Here is a 13,743-nt window from a genome sequence, read left to right as displayed (position 1 = left end):
GTTTGGGGAGTAGAACTCTCGGAAGCGGGCCAATATTAGCCCGCTGTGACACAATATGAAGTTATCAAACCCTTTCGATGTTGAAAGGCCCATTGGGATACAAATCACTTTTTTTTTTGGTGCTATCCTTAAAAGAATTGTTTGCAAGGCCAACCTAATATGCTTCTTCCTAAAACCAGGCATTGGCATAAAAGCTGTTGAACATTTTGTTCTTCTTTTACATAAGTCCTTGCGGCAATGTTTCGTTGTGTTCGACCACAGTTTCATCGCGTGTCTTTATAAGGAAGGATATTTCTATTATCTTTAAACTTAAGACCAACCGCGTGCGTTTTCTGTTATAGAGTTTTCTGGAGGTTTTACTGGACCAAATATTGTTCCATCGTTCATTGGCTATTAGCGGAGTTTAATCTCAAACAAATTTTTTAAAGGTGCTGTAAGTAGTATGTTTACCAATCAAGGCTATTCCCAGAAGCATTGTGCTAGTCGAACATTTCCTTGGTAATTCGTCAGCATTGAAATTACTCTCAATATCTTGAGTCAAGTCACCCATTCAAGTTGAATTCTATAAATTTGGGTGAGTATTCAAGGCTTCTTGACTGCCAGAAAAGATGAATATATGCAGATTTGTTTCTTCTTTGTAATTCTTTGAGTGAGACCCCGAGGTGCTTCCTAAGTAACCATCATTTTTTTGTTTTCACTGCTCTGATAGGGGAGTGGAAAAGATGTCTTGAGCCTCAGTTCAGATGAGAAATTTCTCGCTCTACACTTCTTTGTATTTCTTGTCGAAGATGATTGAGCCTATACAATAAGTAGTCGGTACTACTGATGGGTATCAAGACCCAATGTGTCTAGAACAGTCCAATGGTCTGCAATTTCCTCTATCCATGAGCTCCATTACTTAAGTATTGCTGCTGCAAAAACGACTTCGTCTCGAGGTGCTTATTGTTGTTCTTTGCAGACTTCCGAGCGCTCTCGATCTCGTGAGTTTAAGCCACCATATTAAGGCTCCATGGAGTACAATTACTGTATTTAACTATCCTTGGAGAGAATCACCTTTATATAGGCACTTATTGCCGAAATGGATTCTGTTGTGTTGTCATTCCAGAACACCACATGTCGTGAGGACAATACGATAGTTCTGATGGCTTCAACTAATTTAATAATTATTTCCACGATTTGGGATAAGGGGAGCTATGGGCGGTTTACGTCGTGAAGTCGTCTTATGAAACAATTGACCTCAAGATTCAAGTACCAAGTATCACAAAAAAGTCATACAGAGTAAAGAGGATAATTACCTCTTACAACATGCCCAACTTATGTTGGCTGTGGAGCTCTCTCACTGGCGACGGCTAAGTGGATATACATGCTAGGAGAACTACATGTCCAGCAACCGACTACTGCCGCAGCTGTGGGATGACGAGGAATCAATGTGCAATCGTTATTGGTCACTACCTGTCTTGACTTAGGAAGGAGCCAAAATGGTATCACCACGGGCCACCAGGCCTACGAGTGCCCGTCATCTAGAGTCTGGATGATTACAGCCACTACAACTAAATTAACCAAAACTTGACCAACGGGTATGAATATTTACTTTTGACTATGGTTTGGTTGGGTCCGTAAAATGAATGTTTTACTGCAATAGACAAAAAAAACCTTGATCACCTTTGTTTTCAAGATGGCGGCGATTATCTGCAAATCAAGCTTCACATCCCTAACAACGAGCTACACAGCATACAAAATAATCAACCGCCAAATAAAAATTTGAATGAGAAAGGGATCGAAGTCGAATACTTTCGGCCATTTTAGCTGTGGGTTATATACAAGCAACAACGTTGTAAAACCGAAATATTCCGGAATGTCAGCATTGAAAGAAAAATATTTTTAGTAAAAAAAAACGAATTCTTATATTTACATACATACATACATACAGCCCGTTTTGCAAGCAAAGCCGATCGTGGTTTTCATTTCTATTAAATATAAGCACGCATTTACCGTTATTATAATTCAGGCGGTTTGATACGAATCTACTTGTGTGCGAGTGAATTTCTGGTGCAGTGAAATTACAGAATTTACGATGAGAATGAAATAAAAAAAAAACAAATTATTTACAATATTTACAAGTTTCAGCAAATTTAGCAAAAATTATTTACACACTTATGTATCTATGCGTGCATGTGGATTCTGGCAATGTAAATGTGAATGTGAATGTATGTATGTAAGTAAACAGGCTCTCCAACAAATGCTAAAATCAAGAATAGAATCGCGCATACATACATACGTACGTACATGCATACATATTTGCTGTAACTTTGTGTTATTATAATCCACTTTCAATGAAATGGTGCTAAATATTGCAAATATATTGGTTAACGCAGACCAATTTAAAATGAAACGAAACACCGAGACCTTTGGTGCTTCCTTTCAGTTTAAAAACGGCAATCGTCGAAAGCACAACTAATTTTTAGTAGAAAGTCGCAGCTAATACGCAACTAGCATAACGCCGCAAGTAATTAGTTAATTTATGTAAGTAGTGCAATGAAGTGAGAAAAATCGTACAAAAATACTTAGCTATTTTGTAAGAAACATAAAATAACAAATAAACGTTGTAACTAGCATTTAATAACAACAAAAACAATATGTATATAGTTTAGTGGGAGTATTACGTTGTAGTAATTTAATTGTTTGTCTTAAAAAAAACACTTGTGTAATTTGTGTAACAAATATTTACAACATCGAAAAATTTTAGTACTTCGTGTGTGGAATTGAATATTTAAGTTGTTAACACCAAAAAAGTTACCAAAATCGAAAGTGACTTAATTAAAATAGTTATCAAAGACAAAGTGTGTTTGACCGAGCAGAATGAAAACACTAAGGGTATTCATGAAAGCTACGAAAAAATGTATATTTCTATTTTACTCTCCATACAAAAAAAAAAAAAATGGTGTTGTTTCCTATTGGAATGTAACATTTATTACGTATAGCACTAAAATATTTCGGAAATGTTAAGATTTACGTGAACTTGACCGATTTGTAAATACCAAAAAAAAATTTTTTTTTTCCATCTGCATATATAAATGTGAATGTCTGTTTGTTTATTACCTTATAAGTTTTGAACCGCGCACGGAATCGCACGAAACTTTGCACACTTATTTGTTTTTATCCCGGCAAGGTTAAAGGCATAGAGAAAAATTGGCAGTACTGGAAAAGGGGCGTGGCACCTCCCATACTAACTAAAATTTTCATGTTGTATGTATATCTCTTAAAATATTTGTGGTAGATTGCTGGAACTTTGTGTCGAGATAAACGAAATTAATTCCATACTCCTAGGAAAAGACGGGCGGAATTGGAAAAGGAGGCGTTGCACCTCCCGTAGGCGTGAAATATTTAATCAACTATAACTTCGGAACCACAAGTCTCATAAACGTGAAACTTGGTATGCAGACATATCTATGCGATTGTTTTATAAAAAAAGAGGACCATTTTGAAATATGAGTGTTTTTACTATCTAGAAAATAATTTATGCAACCTCACATACGCGGTTTTGCATTTTGTTTATACACGGGTTTGTACTTCAAACGACGATATATTATTTATTGGAGATATTTTAAAGTAAATAAAAAACACCTGCTGTGCCAAAAGTTATTATTACATTTCATTATATAACACATACAACCGCCCTTCAGTACGCTCCTATAGTAAAATTATAGCAGAAATAAAATACATCTTTACCTAAACTATTTTTCACATTTGTATAAAGACGTGGGGAGGAACGCGCGGGTAAAAGCTAGTTTATAAATAAAATGAGTTTATAAAAATATTTTGCTCACAAACAAAATGCTCAGATGATAGATTAAGAGTTTAGGCTTACAAGGTATTTCTAAATCAGTCCAGCTCGCGTAAATTTTAATTAACGCGAAAAGTGAAAAACTCGAGTTTTCGAGAATGTTTTTGGGAAGGCACCTTCTAGCAGCCTCGTAAACAGTTCCAAAATTCAGAAATTTGACTCAGGGTTTCTTTGTATAGTTAATACATGGTATCAGCTGAAGTTAATACAAAAGCAATATTTAAAATGCCACGAAAAAGTGAAAAATGTAAGTTGTATGAGTTCTTCTTCTTCTTCTTATTTGGCACTACAACCGTTCGTCGGTTTGGGCCGAGACCAAAAACCTTCTCCGATTGCTTCTCTCCTGTGCGAATTTGCGCCAGTTGGTTATCCCGAGCGCAGACATGTCCTTCTGCACTTGGTCCTTTCATTGCGTTCGTGGGCGCCCTTGCTTTCGTTGTCCACCCATGGGTGCGGAGTCGAAGGATCTTTTCACCGGAGCGCCGTCATCCATGCGTTCAACATGTCCAAGCCAGCGCAATCGCTGTATTCGAGATATTTTCGCGTTTAGGGGAATGCCCTAAACACGTTTCCGAAATATTTTGGCGGAAGTGTTAAGATAATATAAATTCTATCATCCCGATATGAAAACAGTAATTTTTTGTTGGTGAAATACCCTAATGTACATATGGCTGAATGGAGGACCACCCTATCTTGGTTGCCGATTCGAAAACGCGCTATCTCAGCAAATAAAAAAACTCTTTTAGATTGTGACGGGTGGGAGAGTATTTTGTGACGGGCGGGACGAGTCACTATTAAGAATACATAATTCGTGAGTAAAATTAACTCTACTGGTTTAATATGAATATTTAAAATATATATTTCTGAGCTATTATAACAGTAAAATAAGAATTATTATACATGCTTTACTGTTATCACAGATTTATGCGCAATTTATGCCATTGATTTTTTTCCTCGCTGGAAAGTCCTTTGTAACAATCTTTGTCACTAAAAAAATAAGTAAAGAGTAAAAGTTTTCCTAGACAAAAATTATTTCTAGTTTTTCTCTTCTACATGGAGTGACCCATTGTTCTATTTAAAATTCTTTGGTTCTCAGTTTTTATGCCGAAATGCCGAATTCGCAGGCAAATAATTTATACAGAATTTGTTTATATTCGATTTGTAGTGCTCAACAAAATCAAATAGCATATCCATTTATACATACATACATATGTATTAACCTAATGGTTGCACTTGAACTTTTGGTAAAAAATTTATAGCACAATGACTTCCACCAAATATGCAAATAATAAAACGCGCATTGCCTCAATTTCCATATTTATCTAATGGCGTTTTCGTTTCTACCAAAAAAAGGTTACCTTCTCTTTGACCTCTACGCACAAATACTAAGAAGAGGGCAATGAGAAGGCAACATTTTTTTGCAGACTCGAAAACGCCATTCAAATCAGCAAAGAATTGTTCGTCATTACAGGTGCTTACAATAAAATATAAACATGATGTGATGTCATTTGATTAGCTGTTTGCGACACAATTTAAGGCAATTTGATATGATAACAAATGATATTAAGCGAGTGAAAGCGAAGTGATGGTGATATAGTGTGAGGTAAGGCGTGATGTGATGCGACGCGATATGATTGCAAGTGATAGAAAATGGTAAATTTTGTAGATAGGTGCCAACTTTTTCCAGAAATGTGTAGGGGTTAAAGCTTTATTTTAACACCTTTAACACACGATTATGAACAGCCCTATTAATTTTTGTAAATGACAGATAGGACTATCGGTTATTAACACACACTTGTCCCCTTATTTTTGATATTCTTCAATTCTGGGGGTTAGCAGCAGGAAAAATCAAAAAAAGTAGATTTTCCTAAGCATTTTTAGTTTACTATTATTTGTTCCGTATTCGGGGTTCGGTATTTCGACGCCTTAAAAGCTCATTAAAATGGCTATGCAGCAGTCTGAATGGCTGTGTTTCGAATCGAGGAGCACATACAGTGACCAAATTACAAATTAGGATTCTACATTTTAGCATGGTTCGGCTATTTTTCTTTTGTTTATTTAATGTTTACTATATTTTTTTTTAAGTAAAGCTCTATTCCTAACATTCATGAATTAATTCCACAAATTTTCATCAAAATTTCAAACTTTTTAATCAGAACCTTTAGAAAAAAATTTGGTTGCAGTTTTGTAACTCATTAAAATTTAGTATAATAAAGTGCTGCTCATTTTCTTCTCAATTAACAAATTGTCGAGCATACCAAACTTGCATGAAAAAAAAAAATTGGCAAAAAAAAATTGGCAAAAAAAAAATTGGCAAAAATTAATTGTAAGACGTAGCTACTTAAAACCTGCACTTTGTCGTACCAAAATTTAACGAAGCTTTTGTAAAAAATTTTTTGTAGTAAAAATCTCGAGTTTTAATTTATTCTTATTTGCAAAAAAAAAAAAATAAATAAAAAAAAATTGAAAAAATAGAATTGTTTATGCATTTGGGTTTATTGAACGCAGAATCTCGCCTTGCTGCTTCGCTACTGCGTTGCCTAAAAAAGTGTTTACCAATTACGCATCATTTTGGCAAATCGCAAAAAAAGCCGAATATTTACATACATACCTGTTACATGGCTCGCGCTATGAGTGTATGCACCTACATAGAAATGTCCAATCCACTTTTTGTTGTTTTTTTTTTTTTAATTATTAATTAACCAGTTTCTAATGCGAGCATGAACCTTTAGGCCACAAATGTTAATCGATCTATTACATGAGTTCGCTGTTGGTCAAGGTTAGCATTTTTATTGTACTTTATGTGTAAATGCATTTGGTTGTATCCATTTAGGATAAGACTCAACGGTATTTTTATCGTTTATTTTTATGTATGTTTATGTTGATGCTTCGGTAATATGAACTAATCCAAAGTTTTTTTCCAACATCTCCTACTTTTAGGTTTGGTACATCATGACTCCTACGTCAAAAATGGCCGCCATCCAGTTTTGCCTACTTGTACTATTGCAAATTCTTAATCAATGCGGTAATATAATTTTTGCATAAAGAAATGTACATACATACATACATATGGGGCATTCTTCGTCAACTGATTTATTATGGTTATATATGGCGGAAAACTTTTTATATATTTATTGAATAAGCTCGAAGCTTGTTAGGTACTCGAGGGTTTTTGGGGTCATTGATGGTGAAGCTGGCCATGCATTTTTTTTTAAATTCCAAATGGCGGATCCATGATTGGATCCGTAGTTTTGTGGGCTTCAGCTGACGAAGAATGTCTCATATGTGCATAGGTTTCTAAATCACTTTGCATTCCAGCTGCACGTGTGGTAGCGCCAACACAGGAGATTGTGGCGCCGCAGCCTGCGATTAGTGGCATACTGTATCAGAAATCTCTCACCGCAGATCATTTATACGATGAGCCAAATACGTTAAGTACGTATCTACACACATACTTACATACGTACTTATACCTTTATACTTAAATATATCGATGGTTCTCTGTAATATCGACACAACTCAAAATTCAACAAAACAAAACCCTTCCAATTGTTAAGTGTCTCATGCCTCAAATCCTTGTGTAATCCATGTCTAATCCTTACTTAAGTAAGCAGTGAGTATTACTAAACTAAATAGTAAAGATTGTACACTCAAAAGTAGGAAGGGTTGTGTTCTTTTTTTGATTTTTTTTTTTTTTTGATTTTTGAGTTGTGCCTTTACTGCAGAGGACAATCGATATTTATCATCCTTACTTACATAATTTCCCGCCCAGAATACGCACAACAACGTGACCAACTCATCCAAGCTGAGCAACTCCTTCTCACTGGCGGTCACTTGCAGCTTGACGAAAATGAGTTGACGGTACATCAAATTTTCATGCGCCACAAACTAATGGAACTCACTTACGGCATGCAAAATCCGCACGAACACGCACCGGCGTTGCACTTTTTCAAAGCCAAGCCGCTCATCGAACAGAGCAATGTTTTCAAATTCTTACAAGCCATGCCGAAGGGCGCCATTTTGCACGTACACCGCACTCCTGCGGTTTCCGTCGATTGGCTAATCGGAAATCTCACCTACACGCCTGGTCTCTTGAAATGCTTCACTGCGCGCGGCAGTGTTGTGCTGAGCTTCCGTGAGGACGCCAAGAAACATGGCTGCCGCTCGGTTTACTACAATGTGCAGCAGGAGCGTGAGCGCACACTCTCAAGGAGTCGATATGATAGTTTTTTGGGAACTAAACTTAGTTTGTACTCGCGTTTGCCGGAACGTAAGTGATGTGTAGCCATGTAGTTTGTAAGCATTTACGGTTATTCTTTAGCTTTCTTTTGCAGTTGAATACAATGATCAGAACAAGGTTTGGCGACGATTCGAAGACATATTCGACACTGTAAGTGATACCATAGGCTATGAACCAGTTTTTCGTATGTTTCACTGGCAGCTGATGGAAGAGATGTACGAGGATAATATAATGTACGCGGAGCTACGCATGAAATTCAAACCGGTGAGTTAATGTGAAACATGCGGGTTGTATCCGACCTAGGCCTGTTGTTTCGGCGATCTAACTTTGCCTAGATCTTTCTCAGCACAGAGCAACATATTGCATCCGGGCTATTCCGTATCGTCACTAGACATGAATAAAGACGCGAGCTCAAAAGTTGACGGCGAAAAAAGACGCATAAAAAAAATTTCAGCGTCAAAGACTCTTAACATACTTCGCCAAGGTTTTTCATAAGCATGTTTTTTCGCAAAATTTTTTTAAACGCCTTTATTCGCCGTCAAAACACTAGCGCGCCTTTATTCGTGTGTAGTGACGGTATGCTTATCCTTCGGCTTGTATCAAACTCAAACCCACAAACCTATTTAAACTGCATATCCCAGAAATGGCTCCATTCGCACTGTACTTCGGGGTTGGCGTCGTGCGAGGAGTCTGCACACGGTAACTGGACGGAGTAACGCGAGTCTATCTTGGCAGTTGAAGCTCCGCGTCTACCACAGGTTATTTTATTGTTATTTGGCCCCGATTACGGCATTCATAGGCCGGGTGACCGACTACCTGTGAATGCCGTTGATCACTCGGCAGTAGGTCGTCGGTGCCCCCTGTCGTGCCTGGGCGGAGGCTGCTCCTAGAGCAAGGGTCTGTTAGGGTGCTCACGTTTGTGGCATCCCACCACAAATTGCTTAGGAAGCACTTGCGCCTCGCTGTGTAGGTGGTGCTTAGGCGATATCGGAAAGCACCCTGTTGCTGTCTGGAGTGCGGCGTTCTGATAAGTCTGTAGCTCCGTCCACTGTGTCCAATGAGTCCCCGGCGACCAAACAGGCGCAGCATAGTTTAGAACCGGCCGGCCAATTGCCTTGTATGTTACCAACAACGTTTCTTTGTCTTTGCCCCAGGTACTGCCGGCGAGCGACTTGAGGACCTTGTTGCGGCTCTGTACTTTGTTGACAACTGCGGTTTTGTGCATGGAAAAGGAGAGCAGGCTTTCAAAGGTGACCCCTAAAGTTTTTGTGTTATTCACTATTGGAATTGGTGTGCCATCGACGTGAATGTCTAATTGAAGCCTAACCTCCTTCGTCCAAGTGGTGGAGACGGCCGCCGTTGATTTCGTTGGGGAGAGTGCTAAGCTCCTTGCAGTGAAAAAGCGAGAGTCTGGGGAGATAGCCGTTTACTTTTGAGCAGAGGTCATCAATTCCATTCCCAGACGCCAATATCGAGCATTAGTCAGCGTATGAGATCAGGAAGATTACTGACGACTGTCTACCACTCATATAATTCGCCGACCATCGTTTAGAACCCTGTGGTAGAGAGGATGCCTCAATGGCTTCTAGTAGCGTGGAATGGCAGACGGTGTCAAACGCCTTCAACAAGTTCAACGCTACTAGGGGCGGTTGCGGTTTAGGCCACATGTTATCTGGGTATTTATGGCGTTAAGTGCTGTTGTAGTGCTGTGATCTTTACCGACACCACCTTTAGATCGGCGAACCCCAATTAACACGATTCTTTCTTTGGCTTGGCCCCATCGAAAGTTTACGTTCCATAGGCCTGCCATTAAATGACCTTGACGGCTAATAGTCTAAAAGCCTTCACTACAAAAAAAAATAAATAACGAGCCCTGATATTTTTGTTTCAGCTTTATGGCGCTAATGGCACCACAGTTGCAACTGAGTACGAAGCCGCCGACATTCTTTTAGAGCTAATAGGTGAGTTCAAGCGTTCACACCCCAGCTTCTTAGGTCTAAAAATAATCTATGTGGCGCATCGTGGCTCAGATGATGTTAAAATGTTTAAAGCTTTCCAAACATTCAAAGACTTCCAGTGAGTGCAACGAATATACAATTATAAATGAATTGAAAAAGAAATAATACAGTCATGTTTAAATAATTTTTCTCTCCTCACAGTGAACGATATCCCGATTTCGTTATCGGTTTTGATCTGATCGGACAGGAGGATAAGGGAAAAGCTTTGCAAGCGTTTGCGTCCATTTTACAGAATTTACCGAAGTCTGCAAAGTATTTCTTTCACGCCGGGGAAACAAGTGAGTTTCAAATCAATACCGTTAACTACAAACGAAGGAATACGTGCTTTTCTTATTTCTCCTTGCAGATTGGCTGGGCTCGTCAGTGGATTTGAATTTAGTCGATGCTATTCTTTTGAATACCACACGCATTGGACATGGTTATTCGCTGATGAAGCATCCCTTGCTTAGCAAGGCCGTTAAAGAGCGTGACATTGCGCTCGAAATTAGTCCGCTCTCGAATCAGGTGTTGAATTTAGTTTGGGATTTGCGAAATCATCCGGGTGGCTACTTTATGTCCGAGAATATACCGTTAGTAATCTCGAATGACGATCCGGGTTTTTGGAATGCTAAAGGTTTGAGTTATGATTTCTATTACGCGATTATGAGTTTCGCACCGAGTAATGCTGGCTTGAAAACACTCAAGAGTCTAGTGTGGAATTCTATTAAGTACTCGGCGTTGAGTGATACGGAGAAAGAGTATGCGTATGCGCAGTTGCAGAGTGATTGGTCCGCATTTCTGGATCGTGTCATTAGCGGGGAAGTAGTGTAATTTGTCCTTAGATACATACATATAGTATAGATGTATATACATATGTAGGTGTTTTCATTTGTAGTTACACGTTTTTTAGATGAATATAAAATTAAATTATAACTCCTGCGATATATTTTTTACATGAAATTTATGAATGACTACTTCATTGTACATTTAAGCATGCATTTAAGGTACGTTTTACAATTTTAAATATTTCCAAAGTGTTTCTAATCAGTATACATGTGTTCCGCTATGAAATTTTGGCAGCTTTCGGTTATTTGCAGAAAAGCGCATCGAAAGCCACCTATTGAATTGCACTGAAATTGAGATTGAGAAAAAGGTTTACCTCTGTAATAAAAGTATTTTCTATTTTAATTAAAATCATGCCTATTACGGTATCCGACGGATGCCATCCGCACGGATCTAATCCGATTCACACTGTCATAACAAGCGAATGAGAAGGATTAGATTCATGAGAATGGGATCCCTCGGAAACAGACCTATTCCGGTCCGACAGATACCATTCGCACGAATCTAATCCTTCGCACTCGCTTATTCCGACAGTGCGAATCTGATTAGATCCGTGCGGATGGCATCCGTCGGATACCGTAATAGGCATGAATAACTCACAAAATAGGGATCACGTATAATTTGGTCTTCAGCGCGGTCAATATACTTTCCCAGTAATTCGACTTTTGCGCAACGCTGTTGGCTGGAATCCTTCGCAAGGGTTTCTAGCTCATGCAAATTATGCTCATCCATGGCGAGAATATAGTCATTGTTGTAGAAGTCCATTATGGTAATCTATGAGGCATTCGAAATGTATTGGGTTGTAGACAATGTACTTCAGCAAGTATGGAGCATGTATATTACCTGTCTTCCCACATGATCTGTTGTAAGGCTATTCTCTGCCAGTACCTTGATACAGCGATCATCTGGCTTACGGCCTACATTCCACGTTCTCAGGCCAGCGCTGTCCACTTCCCAGCTGAGATCGTATTCTTGTACCCAGTGCTTCATGACGCTTTCCGCCATTGGCGAACGACAAGTATTGCCTGCGTACAAGACTTTTGTTAATTTCAACACCTGTTTACATACACACATACGTACATACATATCTCAATCCGTAAATCTAAACTTACCAATGCAAACGAATAGGATTTTCAAGGACTTCATGTTTCGATTTTATCAAATACTATTAAAATTTAATATTCTAAAGTTAGGGAAACAATATTCATGATGAATATAATTTAGCATGTTTCTTAGAGGCGATTTATCAAATAAAGCGAAAACTTACATAAGAAATTTTGCTGACTTTTATATTTTTCGTTTTTCACAAAAAGAAAATCAAAGAAAATCTGAAACAGTGGAAAATTTTCAGATGAAAAAAGGTGAAAAATTATTCACTTAAAAGAATTTCCTATGAACTTGGGGTATCACCATTATCCTTCAATTTGTGTTTCCAGTTATGAAATGGCGGTCGAATCGTTTCATCCCACAAATAGCAAAACTTGATGGGTCTATTCGGGGTAGGGCCTCCAATCAACCCATGTATGGCATGCAACCATACTTAGTTCCTATAATTCTTCGCCAACACGTTCCGCCTATGTATTTTTGATGTTGCTGAGTTTGGAAAAATGATGGTGACAGTGCTTTGCCAGATAAAAATCTGCGTCGTTCTGATTACGTAGACCCGACTGTCGTGGTATAATTTTGATAACTACTTGCACTTCTTTGCATCACTGTGCTTCGCCCTATACTATAAGTTATTTGGCAAAAACACAATTTTTGTTTGCATTTTCTTTTTTTTAAAAAATATCTATTTATTTCTTATGCTTTCACAAAAGGGGTTTTGCATATATCACGTATATCAGCTGGTTTTCGTGCATTGAACATTTAATTTCACTATTAACATGCCTACTAATTTAGATTCAATTGCTTTCTTCTTAAACCTTACCAGCCACAGCTTGTTCGAAAAACGCCGCACACGCTTTAACGCATTGCTGATAAGCTTTTTCGAAACCAGCATCGCCTCGTTGCTGAAAAAGTATACAATGTTACATATTCATCGGCAAACATAGTTTAGTTTAATTGCTTCAATATTCCACTCACATAGTAAGGATCCACGATGATGCGATCACTTTTATCCAGCCCGAAATCACCTAACATTAGCAACTTAGCTTTGGAATTCGCTGGCGCTAGCGACCGCAAATCGCCCATATTTTCCTCATCCATGCCGAAAATGTAGTCAAAATCATGAAAATCTTGCTTCTTTATTTGACGGGCTCGATTGTTGTAGGGTAAACCATGTTTCTTCATTGTGCTCAATGCTCGATGATCAGGTGGATTGCCACGATGCCAATCGCCAATTGCAGCAGAATCCACTTTCCAATCAGCGGAGGCGCCGGCTTTTTTCGATTGTGTCAATCATTACCGCCTCGGCAATGGGAGAACGGCAAATATTACCTGCAATGAATGAAACTTACATTAAAAGAATCGCGACAATAACTTCTCCGCATACCTAAACAGATCATCAAAATCTTCTTGACCATCTTCGTGCTATTTAATTTTAAGTATTTCTCTCAAATATGTCTCAAATCTATTGCACTGTTGTTCAATTTGGCTTTTGATGTCCTCTATGACATTCGCTATCAAATCATATGGTTACGACGTAAGCACGTTGTCTTGTTTAACGTCACGTACAACTAACATACTGTTAGCATTAACCTTTTAGGGGCTAAGAGTTTTATTAGTTTCGTTCCTCAACTTTAATGATGCAACCTGTTAAATTATCAAAAAAAAAACTGGTTAATCTGTCAAATACAGCGTGGATGCCAGCAGTTTTTTTT

General features: G+C 38.2%; 3 protein-coding genes across 4 annotated transcripts; 1 reads left to right on the top strand and 2 right to left on the bottom strand.

Annotated features, from left to right (window-relative positions):
• Window positions 1–2,433: 2,433 nt before the first annotated feature.
• On the top strand, window positions 2,434–10,949 carry LOC118750571 (adenosine deaminase 2-like). Its single transcript, XM_036485306.1, has 8 exons — window positions 2,434–2,523; window positions 6,785–6,869; window positions 7,163–7,279; window positions 7,617–8,114; window positions 8,179–8,348; window positions 9,976–10,160; window positions 10,244–10,380; window positions 10,449–10,949. The coding sequence occupies exons 2-8, from the start codon at window positions 6,797–6,799 to the stop codon at window positions 10,910–10,912; spliced, it is 1,644 nt and encodes a 547-aa protein (XP_036341199.1). The 5' UTR covers window positions 2,434–2,523; window positions 6,785–6,796; the 3' UTR covers window positions 10,913–10,949.
• Window positions 10,950–11,025: 76 nt separating this feature from the next.
• On the bottom strand, window positions 11,026–12,259 carry LOC118750567 (low molecular weight phosphotyrosine protein phosphatase-like). 2 transcript variants are annotated; one of them, XM_036485303.1, is made up of 5 exons: window positions 12,192–12,231; window positions 12,037–12,107; window positions 11,768–11,949; window positions 11,525–11,698; window positions 11,026–11,211 (listed from the first exon to the last, which is right to left on the bottom strand). In XM_036485303.1, exons 2-5 carry the CDS (start codon window positions 12,068–12,070, stop codon window positions 11,122–11,124), a joined length of 480 nt encoding a protein of 159 aa, XP_036341196.1. In that variant the 5' UTR covers window positions 12,071–12,107; window positions 12,192–12,231; the 3' UTR covers window positions 11,026–11,121. The 2 variants fall into 2 exon arrangements, with proteins under 2 accessions (XP_036341196.1, XP_036341195.1); XM_036485302.1 differs by having other exon boundaries at window positions 12,037–12,259.
• A 437-nt stretch (window positions 12,260–12,696) lies between these two features.
• On the bottom strand, window positions 12,697–13,611 carry LOC118750568 (low molecular weight phosphotyrosine protein phosphatase 1-like). Its single transcript, XM_036485304.1, is given in 4 exon segments — window positions 12,697–12,933; window positions 13,007–13,297; window positions 13,299–13,360; window positions 13,416–13,611. Coding segments are annotated over 4 exon segments (477 nt in total). The 5' UTR covers window positions 13,447–13,611; the 3' UTR covers window positions 12,697–12,840.
• Window positions 13,612–13,743: the final 132 nt, after the last annotated feature.

The sequence above is a fragment of the Rhagoletis pomonella genome, unplaced genomic scaffold, assembly GCF_013731165.1.
Source record: "Rhagoletis pomonella isolate Grant_MI unplaced genomic scaffold, Rhpom_1.0 Rhpom_scaffold_00306, whole genome shotgun sequence".
Lineage (NCBI taxonomy): Eukaryota > Metazoa > Arthropoda > Insecta > Diptera > Tephritidae > Rhagoletis > Rhagoletis pomonella.
The sequence above is the reverse complement of the archived record's forward strand: the minus strand, read 5'-3'. Positions and strand labels throughout refer to the sequence as shown.